Raw genomic sequence first — 21,585 nt, forward strand, 5'->3', positions numbered from 1 at the left:
GCTTTTTTATGTTTTTCAGGATCAAAATGCATTAGTTAGAAAATATCACCCTCTACAAAACTGGAATGCTCCTGCTGTTGAACTGGCAAATTATAGATATTATTTCAAGCACTTGGTGAAAATCAATTAGAGAACACCCTAACACAGAAATCATAATCCAACAAAATGTCTGAAAAAAGCAGAGTTTAAAAGCACATTTCTAACTTGCTCAGTTATCCTCCATATAAGCACGTTCCATAATGCTCTGCCCAATGATTGCCAAATATATCCAAATCAAAGCAGTTTGGCAAAATTTTCAACAGTAGAAATGACATCTTTGATAATAACAACCAAACCTTGGAAAATAACCTTTTGGTTTTGAAATCCAGAAACGGAAGCACCATCACATCAATCTTACCCAATCTGATATATTCACCAAATGTCTTTGAGCAATGACTCTCAAAATTTTCAGTCAATGTATGTAACTTTTGGGCATGCTTGTTTGGAAAGTGAGGAATTGTGGTCTCAACATATGTAGAGGAAGTTCCGAATTGTGAAAGGCTGCTACATACAATATCAGAATAAATGGGCAGTGTGTGTGTGTGGTTCATGCAAAGTATATATAGTACTTCATGCTTGAATGCATAACACAATAGATCATCCAGGCAAGATAATGTGAGATTTAGCTCTTTATATACAGTACATAACTTATTTCTAGAAAAAGATGATAAACCTTATCTTTGCTGGCATGTTTCTTTTCAGATAAACTATTTTTAAGGCAAATTGATGCTAATTATACCTTCCACATAAGCAGTCTTCATTTACAGTTGCTTCTATTGAATCATCATCAATTTTGCTCTCTCCAGGCACTGCACTTTTCTTGTCTCACCATCCCAGAAACTGCCTCTTAGGGGAACCAAATGCATCAAGTGACACAGCCACCATTTTCACCTTCATCCTTCTCCCCATAAATAAAGGTGGAGAAAAATAGGAAAGGAGAAATTATAGGTGGTGGGAGCAATTTATTCCATTGAGGTGTTAGGTTATTAACTGATTGTTACTAGCAGTTATATTTCACAGTGCCAATATTGCCTAAGTCATTAGCTCATTGTCCTTAGTGCCTGCAGCTGTTTGGAGGCTATTGTACTTACTTCATTTTCCAAGGAGCAAGAGTGCATGTAGAAACAAGCTTTAAAAAAAGAAAACTTGGAAACTCTTTCAGTGCATGCTCCTTGGAAAATGAAGTAAGTACAATAGCCTCCAAACAGCTGCAGAATTGGGCACTATTGGAAATATATTGAGACTTTAGGCTTGTTTTTATAAAAACCCACTCTAAACTGAGTAACTTTCTACAAGGTTATTCTTTCCCTAGCAAATGAAAATAAGAGTACCATTTAACTAAAATAAGTAGAAAATAGGTTATGAACAAGGACTGTGATGTTAGTTCCTAGATGATAATGAATCAGCTACACAATATACTGTATTGTATATGCAAATACACACCATGCAAACCTTTACTGACATACTGTATTTACTGTTCTACTAAGCAGCGAGGCCCATTATTTTGGGTGTAGTACAGTATAATTTTTATCAACTAAGGAAAGGCCTTAAAGTGCTTTTGCTATGACATTTTTTCATGCTAATTTTCTGATATCACTGGGCTGTTTCTATCAAAAGTTGTTTCCTTCAGACTTTAGCATCCTTCTATTCTAGCTGAACTGCATTTGTGAAACAGGTAGGGGTCATGCATTGAATAGTATTGGGGCTACATAAATGGAAACAATAACAAAGCAGGTATGTAGATAATGCTAATAGAGCAGTATTTTTCCTCACCATGAATCACATGTACATTTATGGCATCCTGGGTAGAAATATAGAGACAGAAAACACCATCCTGTGTGTCTTTTTCCTACATAGTGAAGAAAACTGTACAAAGTAGACAACATTCCACACTTTTCTGTCTAAAAGGTGGAGGTAGGCTCAAGCTAGTCAAAAAGTAAATGTTTTTTCTTGATCTGAGGAAAACTGAACATATAATTCCATAACACATGCTGCGTAAAAGGACTGAACAATTTCTAGATTTGGACTGTAAAGTACAAACTCTGATTAGGCCAACCTTCGCCTCAATCAGATCTTATTTTGTGACTGACTTTGCCTCTGCATTGTCACTTACCAGTCTTAGTTCACTTTAAGTGAACCCTGCAAGTGGAGAAATTGAGAAGAGCTTCAGCTGTGCACTGACATACACAATAGCCCAGCTATTGATGGCCTACTCAGTGTCAGATAATGAACATTAAGCCATCAGCAAGAACATTTCTTCTAACTGAACTTTCTTTTGACACACTGAAGACAGAATGTTTAGGAATCAGAAGGAAACAGTAATGCTACCAGCACCACACTAAAGATTTTTAATCCTGAAGATACTTTATTTTTTTTTATCTTTTGTGAACATTTTTCAGGCACCGTTCATAATTTTTTCAAATCAAGGAATTTGACCATTTCTAACATTATTCTTTTTGTACTCATACAACACATCATTATTTGCTGATTATGTTTGCCTCATAGATGTAAACTGTGTTGAGAACAAGAAATGACCTACGTAGGAAAAATCAATATTTATGAATGATTGCAGATGATTTATGTAGCTATTGTTATTTCTTCCCTTTGATATGGCAATTATTAAATTTTTACTTTTACTGTTAAGTCCTAATCTAAAGTCTTGGATTCCATTCTCAAAATGGAAACAATTACACTGGATGAGATTTGTCACTTGATGGGATTACCCAAACTGACTACAGAGTGGTTTGAATTCCACTCAACTTGAAAGGTCAGTTTGCTCTGAATATAAACATTGCCAGAGTTATTTATTAAGACTTTCTATGCAACATATCCTGCTATCATCAGTGTTTATGTAATTCATGAAGTATTCACGGGCTACATTAGATGGAATGCTGTACAATGTATTGTCTCAATGACAAAAATCCAAGGACTTTAGAAAGAAAAGAATTGTGATGAGAAAACAACACAAATAGAGATCTAGCTTGGGACATTTTGCACTTTATAAAATAATATGTGAGGGTACTTAAAGAGCAACGAGATAAATTTTTTATAAGAAAAAAAGTCAGCAAAGGTATTAGCAGCATTCGGCTTCCGTAAGAGCAAGCTAAGCTTATATATGTATTGATTATATGAAATGTCTAAAGAAACTGCCCTTCTCAGTTACTCAACTGTATTCAAGAAGTTGTTCCAATGAAGTCTCCTTGAGATACATATGAGCCATATGTTATTATTTTAGCTTAATTGCTTAGATTTTCTATTGTGTATCTGTCATATGATGCTCCTTTAAATCATAAATCATTATTAATGGTGTCAGTAGAAGTCCTTTGCCATTCCAGAATTTAACATGATGACTATATGCAACCCCCTGAGTTAAAAACTTTTTATCTAAGGATCAATTGCTAAGGACAGCAAGATAAGTAGAACACATGTTTTCATCACTGCATATTGGCTTCTCTGTGGGAGGCAAGATCCAGGGACCAGCTATATGTTTAGTTTTATAACAGCAAGGGGTATTTTCATTCTTTCATCAACCCATCTTTCCTAAGATGTTGTGATGGAATGATATAAAGAGTGTATCCACTATCCTTTATATCACTGCAGATGTTTCTTTCGTGGCATGTTCTCATTTAAAGTAGAGCAGGGTCAAAAGCAGGTTATGATATTTTTGTATGTTAGTTTTCACCCTGATGCTGCTTGAATTAGCCAATTTCATGAAATAGCAAGAGACTCCTGGTTGCCCCTGATCTCATTATGGATGATGGAAAAGGTAACATAAGCTACTGTTTTGTATTTATCAGTCTTGTCATGCAATTCTGGAACGCATTTGTTTACCACTGGCCAAGCAAATTTTGAGTTTTAGAAATTTACCATCTAACTTTCCTAGGTTTTTGCGTAGCATTAATCATTATCTGAGGCAATTAATGTTCTTCATTTTACCAAAACAAGTCTATGACATCTATTACATCTATTTCTCTAATAATTTATGTATCATGCCCCACTGGTAGATATTCTGACATAATACTTTCTTCCATTCTTTCATTAAGTGAGCTGTAGTATCTTGAGGACTACCTGCATATGTTTTGTTTATGTATAAAACAAAACTCAATAAGTAGCGATTTTTGCTCTAAACTAGTTGTTGACTGTAAATAAACCAGTCATGTCTATAAAGTGCTATTCAGAAAGCAAATAATTGTTAACATTGTATGTGTTCCTTGTGTAATCATGTATTTTTCAAAATGCATAATCAGATCACTATGGTTTTTTTTTCCTCTTTCAAAATATATGTTTTGATGTTCCTAATGGGGTACATTCATCAAATTTATATGCCCACCTCATGAAAAAGTGACTCTGTGTGGCACACATCAAAATTATATAATAGTTAACATAAAATATCATACTATACTAATACAATTCCTATCCAGAAAGACCATTTGTTTTATTAAATCCATCTTGTAATAAAAATTCTGGTGGCCGCTGCCATCTGTTTAATGAGGAAATGATAATGAAAACAAAGTAGCATAAAGCAAAGAAGAACTAAGCTATCGTGTATTGATTAAATATTTTACAATTTTAAAAATGTTTTAAATTAAATGTTGCTTTCAGTAAGCAAAATAAAAGAGTTATGTCCAAGATAGATTCAAAATGTCAAGATAGAAAATGAAAGCAACTAATGAATCTTACGACGTTTTTGCTTCCATAAAATAGAAGCAAGAATAAAGCTGATGAAATACTTCTTTCTACCTCACAGTTCCTGGAAAACAAGGTTCAGAAAGTCTTCATAGGTTTTAAAGAAGCAGCAGTCTCCCATTATTCATTCTCCAGCCATGGTGGTTCACAGTGAACATCCACATAAAGGAATGCTTTTCCAAAGAAATAATTGCAGGAGAAAACAATGAGTTCTGCTTTGATCCCCACATCAGAGAAACTTCAACTGCCTTCTATTGTCCGTACTATGGAAACACAGCTAATCTGATTAGTTTTCCACCTTAGTTTTGGCTAAGTTTGGCTGAGTTAATTTCAGTTACTTGTGTCAGGCCGGCAGTCATATTCCTTTTTAGAATCTTTGGCCTGCCACACTCTCTATATTTCATTATGCTGTTTCATTAGTGTAGTAATTGGAAGGGGGAATAGAAATGAGTAGAATTGTAGAATATGTTGTTGTCATTCCTTTCTAGAAGCCCAAGGTCATATTTTGTCTCTGCACCTCTGCACCTGACCAGAACCAGCTGGGTGGAGATGTCAGCGTGGCTGAAGAAGATTGGACCATGTGATGGATTTATGGTGTGGGAATAAGTTCATGAATTTCAACTGGGTGAAATCCCAGGAAGCTTTTAGATTTGGGATTCCACAGATGTGCCAATATGTCTGTCTTATTAAATTGGAACTTTAAGGATAGCTCTGCCTTGGACTCTGATTTAATTCTGCATGATATTTACCTGCTTTGTAGCACTAAGACAGGAATACTATGTCCTCTATTAAGCCTGTAAACCTGAGGCTGTCTATTCCTATTCCTATTCCAAACTAATGAAATAATTTCTAAATGTAATCTATCTACCAATTTTGGTAATATTAAAAAACAAAACAAAGCAAAAGAAAGTAGATTTGTTGATTTCATTTCACAAGATACTGATTTCATTTCTGGTCCCAAATTTATGCAATTCTAAAGATGTCAATTCCCATTTTCCGTATAAAATTCCATGTTAGATATCAGATATTTTTCTGTGTCTACTGCATAGTGAGAAAATAAGGGTAGGAAGAGAGAGATAAAAAAACAAGACTTTTTTTTCAAATTATGTAAATAAATAAAATTAAATGCAAAATAAATGAGGAAACTAAAACAAAGGGGGTGTCATTGGAAATTTGAGAAAGGCCAAAGAAGGACAGAATAATAATCAAAACAGATGATACATTAAAATTAAAGCAAACAAGACAATGTATTTGTTCAACTTTCCTTTGTGAGTAGAATATACAATAATGTAATTAAATTTCATATGTATATCTTCAAAGCAAAATATTACAAATCTGCTGTCTTTGCTAAATAAAAATTGTTGATTGCCACTTTACTTTATCAATTCTAACTACAGTGGTTTCAACCAAGGTCCTCTGTTCTGGCGGGAACAGAGGTTTAATCCTATTGGTCGAAGGGTCTGACAGCTCCCTATAAAAGAGCTGCTGTCAGACTCAACCTTTGCTGGTTTGTTCTCACTTGTTGTGCTTATTAAAGAACTGTTGTTACCGTTAAGCCTATGTGTGCCTATCCATTACCCAATCTAACACTGGCGACGAGGATGGGATTGGAAGGCAACTAGGCGAACCAAAAAGAGCGTAGCAATCCAGCAAGTACATCCAGCCCGGAGCTCAGCATGGCTTCGAGCAGCCATTTTTGAGCAGCAAACTCAAATCGCATTCTGTATACAAAATGGCTATGCACGCCCCACTGACTCCGTATGACCCAGCCACCGAGCACTGGGAATCATACATGCTACAATTTGACTGCTTCCTTGAGGCAAACGACCTCATGGGCCTTCCTGAAGGCTGCAAGAACATGTTCTTTGGATACTGTGGCCAGGAAGTGTTCAAGATGGCGAAAAACTTTTCTGAGCTGACACTGCTTCAAGCAGTCACCTGGTCCGTGCTGCAGCAGACGTTAATGACCCACTATGCACCCAAGCCATCCAAGCACGTTCGCCGGCATGAGTTTAACATCAAAAACCAGAAAGAGGACGAGTCAATTAATGAGTATGTTGCAGTGCTTCGCAAGGCCTCAGCATACTGTGAATTCTGAGACCTGGACGAGCTGATTCTGGACTGCATAATTTGCAGTGTGCAGGACATTACCCTGCAGAGGAAGTTACTCACTAAATCTAACCTCACTCTGCAGATCACCTTGGATGAGGCAGGGCATCCGAATCAGCGGCCAAATCTACTGAGACTTTGCGGCGTTAAATTGTACCACAAGACTGCGAAAGAGGACACGTATACATCACGAGGCTGCAGAGCTCAGAAAGTGAGGAAGATGACAGCTGCCACATGTGCAGTAGCCACGCCCAGCCAGCGTGCAAATTCCAATTGCATCTCCCACCTTGCACTAGCTGCCGAGGAGACCATGCTAGATCAGCTTGCTGTTTCTATGACACAACCTGCCAGTGCTGCGAGAGAAAGGGGCACATCGCCAAGGTGTGCTGGAGTGAATTCCCTGTTACCACCTGGCAGCCTAGAAGTGCACCAAACCACCAACAGAGGCCTATCCCAGGGGCCTGGCAGAAGCCATCAAGGCATTCAGCGGGCGACAATAGAGTCACCTACCATAGGTCAATCGGCCAAGTCTGCACCAGGTGGCTCAAAAAGCTGAAGGTCATGGTCCTCATCGAAGACTCTTCATGTGAGATGGCAATCGACACCAGGTCATCGCTGACCATCCTGCCGTGGTCTAACTTTAAGCAGGCTATCCCTAGCCTACAGAAGCAGCATCTACGCACCCCTGATATCCGCCTACGCGGTTACCAGGGAAACCAGGTTCCCATCGTGGGCCAAGGCATCTTCCAGGTGAAATTAAAAAAGTTCAGCGGGAAACTCCCAGTGACAGTGGTGAGCGGCAATCTGCAGAGCCTCCTAGGGCTAGATTGGTTCCAAGCCCTGAGCCTAGAAGTGACCGGTATCAACGCCTTGAAAGACAACAGCGCTGACACCATCTTTAAGGAGTTCAAGGACGTCTTCGGCATCGGTCTGGGTAAGTATGTGGGGACTCCAATTTTATTTAGTTTGGACCCCAACATAGCCCCTATTAGGCTAAAACCCAGGAGAGTACCTCTTGCTCTCCATCCCAAAATTGGCAGGGAAATTGACAAGCTCGTGAGCCAGGGAATCCTAGAACCGGTTGATCACGTATGCTGAGAGACCCTTATAGTGACACCTGTCAAATCTGACACGTCTGTCCACATCTGCATGGACTACAAGTGCACAATAAATAAAGCGCTACAACAAAGCGCCTACCTTGTACCCATTGTACAGTACCTACTTCATTCACTAGGCCCAGGAAAAATGTAATTTTCTAGAGACTTTTTTTTTAAAAAAAATCTTAAAAACAATTATATCATTAGAAAAAAAAAGTTTTCTCTTCTCTTTATTACACACATTTAATCTACCGAATTAATAGAGCATTCTTTCAGCTCATCAATTAAAATTGTATCATTAGAGCAAAAATAGTAATTGTATTCTCAAGAGGGGAAACCAGCATCCTTAATTTACAGACTAATTATTTTAAAGTCTATAATAGCTGTTTTTCAGAAGAGCTTAGCAAATTATATACAATGAGTGAATTCACCTTGGGTTCCCACTGGCGTCACCCCAAAGTCAGAGATGATTTAGACTGTAAACAGTTCTATAAGTATCTTTGTGTAAATTGTTTCTGATCGCTGTTGCTATAGCTACAATACCAGTCTAGTGTTCCAATAGCACCACATCATGAAAAGAACTTTAATCAAAAGTTAGCCAAGGTATGTCTTTTCTCGGCAGTTAATGAATGAGGATATTTTAATTATACCTCATGATGAAGATGCTGCGTTTAAATGAAAAATCTTCACTGAAGAAAGTTACAGTCTAATTGAAATATTATTTATCCCTTCAAAAGCAAACTAGTTGTTTCGCTTTGTATGAGCGCTTGAGGGTCTTGATTCAAGGCTCAAATCCCAACTTCACTTAATAGATAATAAATCCTGTTCTATACATAGATAGTCCTCGACTTACAACCACTCATTTAGTGACTGTTTGAAGTTACAACAGCACTGGAAAAAATGACTTATGACCAGTAGTGAAATTCATTTTTTTTAACTACCGGTTCGGTGGGCGTGGCTTGGTGGGTGTGGCAGAGGAAGGATACTGCAAAATCTCCATTCTCTCCCAACTCCAGGGGAAGGATACTGCAAAATTCCCTCCCCACTTCTGGGAGAAGGATATTGCAAAATCTCCATTACCACTCCATTCTGGCACCACCCAGAGGTGGTATTTGCCAGTTCTACAAACTACTCAAAATTTCCGCTACTGGCTCTCCAGTACCTGTCAGAATCTGCTGAATTTCACCCCTGGTTATGACCTTTTCTCTTTACGACCGTTGCAGCAGCCACACAGTCTCGTGATCAAAATGAAAGTGCTTGGCAACTGGAATCATGTGGTCATCATCTGTAATCTTCCCAGCAGGCTTCCACCAAGCAAAGTCAAATGGGGAAAGCCAGATTCGTTTAATGACCCCATGTTTCACTCAATAACTGTGGAGCAAACTCACGTAACAAGTGTCTTGCTTAGCAATGGAAATTTTGGGCTCAATTGTGGTCGTAAGTCGAGGACTACCTGTATATGACTTGATTTAAAATCAAGCAAAAAGAGTTACTATAAATAATTACCACTACTTAATTTTAATTTGTAGTTTAAAAAATTAATCACATTTCCATTTTCAGCTAACAGTTCCATTTACCAACATAAAAAAAAGAATACTTAAAACTAGCTTTATGAAAGAACATCACATAACTCCACGTGAATCCTTACCTCTTGATTTTTCACATTAAGGTATCCATAGTGAGCCCTTAGATGTCGTTTTTGTGTGTAGGAAAATGGCACCCATTGGTCACTGGATTGTCCAAAGCAGCTGAGAATGAGAGGAAAGCTGACTTCATTTGTAAGGCGGGCAATGATGACGATTAGAAATGCGACTGTAAAGCCAATTACAACAACGGCCTTGCGCTGCAAACGGGATAAAAAAAATAATTAAAAAAAATACCCACCTCAACACGAATTTATTTTTTAATCTGTCGTAAAACCAACTAGATTGTCCTTGCCTTACAATCACAACTGAGCCCAAAATTTCCACTGCTAAGCAAGACAGTTGTTAAGTGAGCTTTGCCCCATTTTACAACCTTTCTTGCCACAGTTATTAAGTGAATCCCTGCAGTTGTTAAGTTAGTTAACATGGCTGTTCAGTGAATCTGGCTTCATCATTGACTTTGCACCCTGAACATTGCAACTGTCATAAATACAAACCAGTTGCCAAACATCCGAATTTTGATCATTGTGACCACGGACATGTTGCAATGGTCGTAAGTGTGAAAGATAGCCAGTGCCGTTGTTAACTTCAAATGGTCACTAAACGAATAGTTTTAAGTCAAGGACTATTTGTAAATAAAACTTCAATGTTTAGCTGGGGAATTCTGGGAGTTGAGGTCTATGGGTCTTAAAGTTGCCAAGTTTGGACAGCCCTGCCCTAAGGGATCTTTAGACTGCTAACTGACAGCTACTCATCAATTTAGCAATAGCAATAGCAGTTAGACTTATATATCGCTTCATAGGGCTTTCAGCCCTCTCTAAGCGGTTTACAGAGTCAGCATATCGCCCCCACAGTCTGGGTCCTCATTTCACCCACCTCGGAAGGATGGAAGGCTGAGTCAACCTTGAGCCGGTGAGATTAGAACCGCTGAACTGCAGATAACAGTCATCTGAAGTGGCCTGCAGTACTGCACCCTAACCACTGCACCACCTCGGCTCTTTCTCCAGGGAAGTGGAAATACAAATTTAGAAGACAGTCCTCATTCCCTGTAGCTTATAGGAACATAGTAAGCTATATCAAGATAATAATGGTAAGAACACTGAGTACTGACCATGTTTGGGATGATTTTGGAATAAAGCAAGAAGTTAAAATTATGTTACCTATTTTCAAGTTTATATTTCTTAAGATCTCCCTATTTAAATACTATTTGCAGCAATTTAATCACTTTACAGCGTCAGGCGCAAAGAATCAGGATCGTTGTTAGGTTGAAGCATAGAAGATTTATTCAAGTCTACATACAAGAATCTAGTCAATTAAAACTCAGCATTAAACTGGTACCAGATAATGGTCAATGGAATTCAGGAGGGGTTGGACCATTTGTGGGAACATTGAAAATCTAAGCTGATGATGTGCTTAACTCCATCCCATAGCTTTTCCTGCTCTTCTTGTACATACTCAAAGCAATTGAATTACTCTAAACTGGCAAGGAAAATAAATTAATGAGCGTGAACTGCATTTTGTGCCCTAATTATTGGTTTTTCAAACATGAATTCTAGTTGCTATAACATTTTTTTGCAATTTGTATTTTGTTTTAAAGGCTAGAAACCTATTTACCTGATGGGTCAGTCTCTGGGGAAAAAATAATGTAGTCAGATATTAATAGAATCAACATTAATTTTTTTTCTCTCTTCTTTGCTTCCCAATGCCATTTGGTGTAAATCCTCAACCATGACTCCATCCCCAGTTTTTCAACATGATTAAACTGGTCATATTTTTTTTTACCTTAATCTGAACATTCCCGTCATAACCTCAGAATTTATACCAAAAAAATGTATCAGTAAAATAACTTGCTGATACCAAGAACATTTTTCTAGGGATTATGATCTTATTTTAAAAATTATAAGTACCAAAAAGATTCAGTAAAACCTTAATAGCAAGTTATAATAATTTAATGTGCTCCGATCCTTTCATTTGCTTCAATATTCAAATATTAAAAAGAAAATTACATTTATAGGTCCTTTTTGTTGATCTTTACTAAGTGAAACATGCATTAATTTAGTATTGCTACGTTCAATTTGTGGTATAGGATAAAACTGGATGAACACAACCTCTTCACACTCCTAATATACCTAAGCAATTTATGCGTATTGCCATCCTTTTCTAGCAATTCTGAAAATTCAATCTCAATAATAAGAAAACTCTGATCTTGTCTCACTTGAAGCAATCAGAATCATTCTGCTTAGTGTGTATATCAAAATCAATAAGCAGAAGACATGATGAATCACTCTTTTTAAAATTAAATTTATGAGTGCTGAAGACAAAAGACAGGACAATTTCAAATTTGACCTATGCTTTTTCTAGTAGTACTTTGAATGAAAATGAATAAAAGTCTAGTTCAATCATATTTCAAACATATATGTGTGCCTTTGTATATACACATATATACACATACATACACACTATCAGTTAGTCAAGCTACAAAACCCCAAATTGTACTAATCAGAAAAGGAATGCAGCACTTTTCTTTTTCTTTCCTCCTAAAGCAGCAAATTGAAACTATTGCCAATTTTCATATACCGTAAAGCTGTGTGTGGGCAGAATTTAATCAAGGCCAAATATCTATGATTATGCAGTATATTTATCATGTCTTTGAGCCATATGTTATTTTTTCTTAAAGTAATAGAGTGTATTTCATTTTCAATAACCAAAAGATTCTTCTATCATAAATTTCTCCATTATTCCATAACTAAATCTGCATACTACATCAGCAATGGAATATGTCACTGTATATCTTTCTCCCAATAATCACATGTAAGTTAATTTAATAGTATGTACATATACATAAGAATTATATTATTTCCTTTTTGGATAAGCAACATTGTGCAAACCACAAGAAAGGAATAAGAATATTGAGTATAAAAATTAAAGATATGATACTGAATAAAAGTCAAGGAATCTGGTTTACACAAAAACCAGTAATAGTTTCTCTCCATAACTTAAAACCCATCTTTCTTTCTATAATGTCCATACACTATTTTATATATTGTTTTTCATTCTTTAAACTACTCATTTTTTCCCATTGAGGTTCTCTTCAATTCCGTTAAACCTTGCTCGTTCTTCATATTTCCCTTCCTCTCCATCACTCACTCTTCCTTCCTGAATTTGCTTTCACCTTTGATCTTTATTAGATAACCCATGCCTGGTTGAGTCATCATTTCAAAGTTATTTTCTTACCTAAATAGAGAAACAAAGTGATCAAGGAAAACTGACAGCCTGGGTTTGAGAGCTGTGCGCCATGAAATGGGTGAGCTCCCATTCCTGCGCTCCTGCCCACCCAGCAGTTCGGAACCACACAAATACGAGTAGATTAATAGGTACCATTTCGGTGGGTAGGTAACAGCATTCCATGCACCTTTGGCATATAGTCATGCTGGTCACATGACCATGGAAAATGTCTTCGGACAACGTTTTCTCCCTTGGCCAAGAAATGAAGATTTTGAATACAATAACAATAATTCTCTGATTAACAGAGGATTTGAAATTTTAACCTTATCTTATTATTATAGCAGTTAGACTTATATACTGCTTCATAGGGCTTTCAGCCCTCTCTAAGCGGTTTACAGAATCAGCATATTGCCCCCAACAACAATCCGGGTCCTCATTTTACCCACCTCGGAAGGATGGAAGACTGAGTCAACCCTGAGCCAGTGAGATTTGAACAGCCGAACTGCAGAACTGTAGTCAGCTGAAGTAGCCTGCAGTGCTGCATTTAACCACTGCGCCACCTTGGCTCTTATTATTATTCCTGTTAAACATTTTGTCATTAATATAGTATATATATGACAGGTAAATAATTTTCAAATATTTATTTGTTTAAAACTTGGGGGGGTGTTTTGCAAGGGTTGGGAACCAATATTGTAGTAATCAGTATTCAAATAGGGGGATAACATGTGTATATGTATTGGGTTTTTTTCCAATGAATTTTTTACCCTGTTTCCCCAACAATAAGACCTCCCTGGATATTAAACCCAATCGGACTTTTGAGCGCATGTGCTAAAATAAGCCCTCCCCCCAAATAAGCCCTCCCCCCCAAATAAGCCCTCTCCTAAAATATTTAAACGCATGCGCAGCAAATCCCCTCCATTTCCTGGGGGGAAAGGGGGCAATATGCGCCACACATATCTGTCATCCACACGGATCAACCTCACAGAGGCCATTCCCACAAATCCTAGCTACCGCACCTCTTCTCTTAGTAGCGGCTGCAAAAAGAGCAGCAGGCCCAGTGACACTAGGGCTGGCAAGAGTGTGCCAGAAACAGAAACAGAATTTACGGCCCTCTCTGGATCAGCTGATCTGCAGGGTGAGGTTAAGGAGCTCCTGCATCTCAAAAATAATAAGACCTCCCCAAAAATAAGGCCAAGTGCTTATTTTGGGGATCAATAAGACCCTGTCTTATATTTGGGGAAACACGGCAATATCTGGATTGTTTTGTGTTTTTTGTGGGTTTTTTTTTAGTTTTGCATTTTAACTTCCTTATGAATAAAATAAAAAATAAAGAAATAAAAAAGTATTTCATCCTGCTTATCTTTTATATAGGGAGATATTAACAGCATTGTTTCATTCATCAGTTTTCCCAGTCTCCAAACACACATTAAACAAGCTTCAGAGATGCTTTATAAAAAAAACCACATCCATATTTCAACACTTCTCAAATTATATTCCCTACACTTATAACCATACCATTAGAATTTTTCATCATTCTGACATTTATGACTTCCTTTTCATCTTTTAAATTTTATTTTTAATTCCATTATTTGACACATCACTACTATTCCCATACGGATCTCTAAAATACTGCTTTTAGCATTCTCTCATTTGAGTTTCATTCCAGATCAATCTTTCCTTTGATTGATTCTAATCTCTCTGCTATATAGGCTCTTCGTTGAGCGCTTTTTCCCACCTCCATTTTTTCCCCATTTCCATCAAAAATCACTCGGCATTTTCTTTATCTCTTTTAAGCTTAACTGTGCTTGACTTTCTTTTATATTCTTCTCTCTACACACATTGTGCAATATATTTGACTTACTAATTTTTGCAGCGTCCCCTGATAAGCACTTTTTCTTAAACTAGAAACTCTTTCATTTTATTATGCCACATTTTTATGCCACATCATTTTTGTGGTGTGAAAAGTATTTCATGCCATCCCAAATAGTCTTTTCCCCTTCTTAAATCCACTTTCCATTCCTTCTGTGGGGAGATTAATTCATATTCTAATATTCTTTCCTACAGAAGTAATAATTTCTGTCCCCCCCCCTTCATTTTCTCCTTATCTATTTTTCTTCAAGATCAATTCCTGACATTCAGTGTCAAAATGATCTTGACAGAGATATGAAGGAACCATTATGTAGGCAAGAAGTACTGAATCATGTTTAAAGTCCAATATGAAATAACATTAGGAAGCAGCTGAGTCAGACAACCAATATAGAAAGGAGGAAAAGGTAGAGCACAATCACACTTGCAAGAATCTCTAATTATAGCCAATCACAATATAAGTAGTAGCATTAGTTTTTCAGAGGAATTGATTTCCTGGTCTGGTTTACCAAATGGGGCTGATCTTATTCAGAGCCTTTCATTATTCTTGTATCCTTCACAAACTCAATCTTTCCTGCTATACGGTCAAATTACCCATTTCTTTTATTATTATTTTTCTATGTGTGTACAGATCTTTTGTAAGCTAATACTAATAATGATAATTCTATTCATTTTGGGATCTTGGAATTACTATGTACATTCATACTTCTATTTTAGCCATTGTATTTATAATTAAACCTACACCTTCACTTCGCTGCATATATTCATCAACTCCTCTCAACAGAATTAGTCACTCTTCTTTGATATCTATTGTTTCCTTTCTCTGTTTCTTAGTTTCACAAATACAACATGTTTATTTTTCTTTCATTTCATCTGTTAATTCGTTTACTCTTTTTACGTTCCAAGTCACACGCTTCCATTTTCTATTGTTGTCAGTGATTGGACCTTGACTGGAGAATGGCTAAACATCATGAATGTTTTCACTCAAGGCTTTCAAATAATGCTTTCTTTGTATTGTAGAAAAGGTATTGTAGACTAGGTTACGATCCTTAGTCATATCCACTTTTTGCTAATTTATTTATTTGAGCATGTTTTGACAGGTACTGCAAACATGTTTATGCTATTCTGTACACAAAAGTTCTCTAATCTGGACACTGTCGTTAGACAATATACTTGCCCACATACCTACACTTAGGATATACATAGATTTGTCACATTCCTGAAAAAGAATATAATTGTGTCATTTCCATTTTCTTTTAAATATAAGGCTAAATTGTTCAATTCTCTTTTAACTCAACTATTCATTAGTTCATGTCTAGAATGGAAATAGTTATATTTTTCACTAATTATTATATTACATGTCTTCCAAGACTTGCTATAAATGACAGTATTATTGTTCAGGGTGAGGGTTAATTTCAAATTAATTAGTATTTCTTCAGCATTTACTGAAGAAATATACTTCAGTATATTTAAGTATACCTTTATACTTAAAATTTAGTACAACTGGTTGTATCTGGATGCTAACTGTTATGATACCAGCATTCGTATCAAAAGTTATTGGTTTAAATCTTACCTGTGACATGAACTCAAATGAGTTTTAAAAAAAAATCTGTGTAACTTTCTGTAAGTAAAGTTAGGATAATCCTATCTAAAATGATGCAAAACTTGGCCTAGGTAGTGCTGACTAATGTTGAAATAATTGAAAAGTGTTGATTAATAGTATTAGTGTTGACCAATCTTTCTAAGATACGTTGATACTATATGCTCTTCAGATATATTGGCACTACAAATGTCACAATTCCCAACCAAAACATTATCAACTAAACTAGCAGTGAATGCTGAAAGTTTCATAAATACCAGGTAGATAGAACAATAGTGTGATTATGTGACCTGACATTATGCCAAGTCAAAAGTAAATAATCTTATGGAAAAGGTAACTCTCTGAAACCTTGAATAATAATATTGATAAAGTAAGCTAAAATTGTGTTTTTAATGGTTTATATCAATGAAATGCCAATTGCTACACACACACACACACACACACACACACACACACCATTTTTTACAGCTCCTGCAAGATTTTAGCAATTGACCTCTGTGATTTCATGTGAGAACACTAAAATCTTGCAACATCAGGTAATTTTTCCAAAGTTCTGTCATGTCCTCTTTTTTAAAATTAAAAAAAAAATTTTTTTTAATTTTTAAAAATTTAATTTTTTAAAAATTAATATTTACCATACTTATTTGATTGCTATGAGTGTCATAAGAAATGTTGCAGATGCATTTGGGCCCATAAATGCACCGTTCGTAATTTCTGTCATGTCTAGTTTCTATAACCATTAGTTAACTGAATAACTCAAAATTAATTTGGTCCAGTCATAAGCCATAAACAGGGGAAAGCCACTTGCAAGCTACATTTTGTTTACAGTCTCTCTCTCTCTCTCTCTCTCTCTCTCTCTCTCTCTCTCTCTCTCTCTCTCTCTCTCTCTCTCTCTCTCTCTCTCTCTCTCCCTCCCTCCCTCCCTCCCTCCCTCCCTCTCTCTCTCTCTCACACACACACATTTTCCCCCTTTACTGATTACTCTCAAATTAGTGTATTTGTTTGAGGTATTTTAAGAGCCTTGATGAATAGAAAACTATTAAGGGCTGAAAACTTCAGCCGATCTCTCTTTATGACTTTGCTTGTTATTCTTCCATCTTCTGAAGTCCTCCAGGGGCAATAAAAAAAGTGGGGGATGATAAGGTTTATTCCCTAGAACCTCTTATATGTTGAGCCACTGAAATGTTTAGATGTTAAGCCTGTCTTTTGTTTTCTTTGATTTATTGGGAAATCAGATAATATGTTCAGCAAAGATCTTTTTGTGGTAAGATAATAGCAGTAATAAAAAAGAATACGAATGTGAGAGGCATGCGGGCACATTAGAACATTAAGAATGGCCTCCAAGAGCAAGGGTTAATAATCTGTTTACTCACAAATATTGGGCCTGACCTGGATATAAAGTGCAAAATTTAACCAAATGGATAATACAAATATTTGTAGCAGTGAGAACATGCCTACGTGCATGCTGGTTTTGTGATAGTGGCTGACCTAAAAGATTTTTCTTTAAAAGTAAAGATTACTGTAAAAACCCAGAATATCTTAGATGATGTATTAAAGTGTAATACAGCCCCTGGTTTATTCGTATTTATTTTTAAAGCTGTAATAAATTCAATTGTACAGTACATGGTAACAGTTTATTATCAAATTGGTACCAGTTTTCAGGCCTCATTTCATTTTACTCATGTGTTATGCATTTGAAAACAATAATGACTGCAATTAATAAATTGGTTTTATTTTAACAACTACTGGAGTGAAACTTGTTTTATTTAATACTGCCTGTTAGAGTTATTTCATTGAAATGTGGGAAGGGGAGGGAGAGGGGAGGGGAGGAGGGGAAGAGAGAAAAATGGAAAGGGGAAAAGAAGGAAAGAAGGGAGGGAGGAAGTGGGATGAGGAAGGGGAAAGAGAATGGAAAGTGGAATAGGAAAGATTCCTGTTGCATTTTAATACAGGAAATGAAAAGATCAAACCATTTATACATATTGCTTTTAAATGACACAATTATGTAACAAAGAGATCACCATCTTCTTCTACTTAAGCAAGTTAAACAGTGTATTAAACAATAGCATTTTCTATTTTTCCCCTTCCATCCCTCTCTTTTTGTGGTTGTTATTTTTTGATTGTGAAAGAAAAGTAAAAAAAAGTCCTTTTCACGCATAAAATAAGCATGGTAGTATCCAAATGCCCCAGATTTCACATTCCCCAGGAAATATGCCATAACTTAGAAAAGAATATGAGGGGAAAAATTGAATCCTGTTATCTTTTCCATTGAGCTATGGACAGTGAAAACATTTGTGGCTATGAAAGCATTTTAAAATGAAGGGAATCATAACTTTTAAGCAATTGCCTATCACTAGTTGGACAAAATTGCTTTTTCTTTAAATAGCTCAGATACGCTTGCTAGCCAGCATGTCTGATTTCCAGCTAACTATAGAAACCAGCTTCTCACTTCATTTTCCTTTTAAAAGCCACTCAAGAATAAGGATTTTCAGTCTGTTGTTCTGCAAAATACTTATATTATATATGCCGTTCTTTATGTACAGAGCAAGCAAAAATCACAATGCCCATCTTGCCAGAAGCATTTACAAATTAATGCCCAGTTAATATAACCATTAAAGAAAAATCCTGAGTAAGCAGTCTCTGAAGTTTTATACAATATTAGAATGTTAATGTCATATAGTGTATGTGTACCATTTTCTTCCTTCAGCACAAAATGTAGATATTGTCTTGTCTATTTTCTTGGAATATTGAAGGAACATTTAAGCATAAATGAAAACTGGAATTCACTTAACACTAACTTAACAACTGTAATGATTTACTTAACAACTGTGGTAAGAAAGATCACAAAATGGGACAAAACTCAATTAACAACTGTCTTGTTTAGCAACAGAAATTTTGGGTTCAATTGTGATTGTACAATTGCTACAAAAAAAAAAGTCATAAAATTGGATCAGTTCCATGATGAGCTTTTCATAAGACTTCTTATCCTTCAGGCCATACCCAAATAACCAAAAAGGATTTCAAGTTCCATCAGAGTAACAGTTTCCTCTCAAATCAAAAAGGGAGAAAGAGGTCATTCCCCAGCACTTTTGACTTGAAAGAAGAAATAAAGCAAAAAAGATTATTATGGCTTCAAAAAGAATTGGCAAAGCCATATTTCTCTGACAGGCAACCAGATTTAGTAGACATTTGAGGATAAAAGCTGCCATATTTCCCTTGAAATATAGATACTCTTCTCCCATTCACTTTCTCTTTCCTTCTCTCTATGGATATACATTCATATAGACATGCAGACACAAACATCCAAGGACATTGCTGCTAGTCATAATTTGCAGCCTCCACAAAGTGAGTGTTTACAGCAAATGCATAAGCGAGATCGATGCTCATTTGAAATGTTAATGTTTTTACACTGTGCCTGTCCAAAAATTAGCAGATAACAATTTAGAATGCTGTCTATAATCTAATGTTTAACTAAACATTAACTAAGCATAACTAAATATGTTATGCTCCTGTGCCCAACCCAGATCCCCCCCCCAAATAAATTGATTCTTAATTCTCTTACATTATCTATGTATACATGTTGGTATGTAGTTGGATTTTAAAAGATTATTTACACTAGCTTTCTCCAACCAGTAAGGAGAGCCACGTATCTTAAAAGTTGCCAGATTTTTAAAAAACACAGTGTCTTAGAATGAAAACAGAGAGTTTTCCACACCTACTAACCCGCAGTATTAAAAATCAACAATATTAACTCTTCAATTTCCACTTTGTTTTTATACCTTTTTTGCAAAGTTTTATGCGTTTCATAATAGTCATTCTTGGGCTTAATAAAAGTGTGTATACTATTAAAACAACATTAACTTTTTCTCTCCCAAACCATGTATTGTTGTATATCGTTTTGTTTTGTGTATATAATATGACCTATCTCATTGCATAAGGTTATGACTTCGGATTAAGGTTCACAATGATGACACTATACTGATAGGTAGTCCTCGTCTTAAGACTTATGATCACAATTGAACCCAAAATTTCCCTTGCTAGGCAAGACAGTTGTTAAGTGAGTTTAGCTCCATTATGCAACCTTTTTGTCACAGTTGTTCAGTGAATCATTGCAGTTGTTAAGTTAGTAACCCACTTGTTAAGTGAGTCCGGCTTCCCCATTGACTTCACTTGTGTGCTCACAAAAGGTGCTCACATGACCTTGGGACACTGCAACCGTCAAAAATATGAGCAGTTGCCAAGCATTTAAATTCTGATCACGTGACTATGGGGACGCTGCAACGGTCAAATGTGAAAAATGGTCAAAGGTCACTTTTCTCAGTGTCCTTGTAACTTCAAATGGTCGCTAAATGAACAGTTGTAAGTCAAGGACTACCTATAGATAGGCACTATAATCATGCTGTTTACCTTCTGTGGTAAACAGTATTAGGCAAAGGATTGAAAAGGATTACAAAACGGTAAGCAAATGAAACCAAAAGTAATTATCAATTTACAACTGCAAGGAAACATGGTATTTCCACTGTATATCAGGACAATTGTAAGTCAAGGCAACCATGTGACTGAGTGATTTTGCAACATTTCTTGTGTTGATCATTAATGTTAAGCCAACCCTTTGACCACAATGAGCATTTTTCTCTCTCTCTGCTGTAAACTGTTTCCAAGTTTCTAGTAGCAAAAAACATTGTGAATGTGGTGATATGACTGTGGGACACTGCAAACAGCTGTAAACATGGGCCAGCTTTTGAGCATTCAAAGTTGATCACATGACCACAGGGGCAAGTGGGTGTCCAGCTGTCAGAACTTTGAATACAGGCCATAAGTACCCTTTATGGGAGACCATCATAACTTAAAGGTCGCTAAGCTAAATGACCAGTCATAAGTCGAGAACTACCTGTAAGTAGAAGACAATAACAAATGAAACCCAGCTAAATCTATAGTAACCAACCATGCTCACTATACTTAATTGCCTTTTTCTACCCTTGCTGCACCCCGCACTGATTCATACTGTATTTTTGCTCTTTACATTTCTCATCAGTATTTGAAGGTTTACTTTTGAACCCCTGAAATTGTTTCATGAACATAGAGCTATATCTTAAGATGCTCCTGACATAAACGGCGTTAGAAATTAGCATCTTTCCTCTATGTCAGAGGTCGTCAAACGTAAACACTCAAAGAGCCGTTTGGACCCATTTCCCACAGAAAAGAAAACACCAGGAGCCACAAAGGTCCTAACCGGAAGCCCCCTGTTCAATTCTGGAGCTGACTGGAAGTTCAGTTCCCCCACCATAGAGTCTCTTCCTAGCACGGCATACTTTTTCCT

General features: G+C 36.4%; 1 protein-coding gene across 1 annotated transcript in view; it reads right to left on the minus strand.

Annotated features, from left to right (window-relative positions):
- The window catches only part of ST6GALNAC3 (ST6 N-acetylgalactosaminide alpha-2,6-sialyltransferase 3), a 323,722-nt gene that overhangs the window by 170,923 nt on the left and 131,214 nt on the right, over nt 1-21,585 (minus strand). Inside the window, exon 2 of the mRNA XM_087719451.1 lies at nt 9,580-9,774. Coding sequence (XP_087575577.1) covers nt 9,580-9,774 — 195 coding nt within the window. The remainder of the gene's footprint in view (nt 1-9,579; nt 9,775-21,585) is intronic.

This window comes from Thamnophis sirtalis, unplaced genomic scaffold (genome assembly GCF_051295495.1).
Source record: "Thamnophis sirtalis isolate CommonGarterSnake01/CBP01778 unplaced genomic scaffold, rThaSir2_p1.2 scaffold_7, whole genome shotgun sequence".
NCBI lineage: Eukaryota > Metazoa > Chordata > Lepidosauria > Squamata > Natricidae > Thamnophis > Thamnophis sirtalis.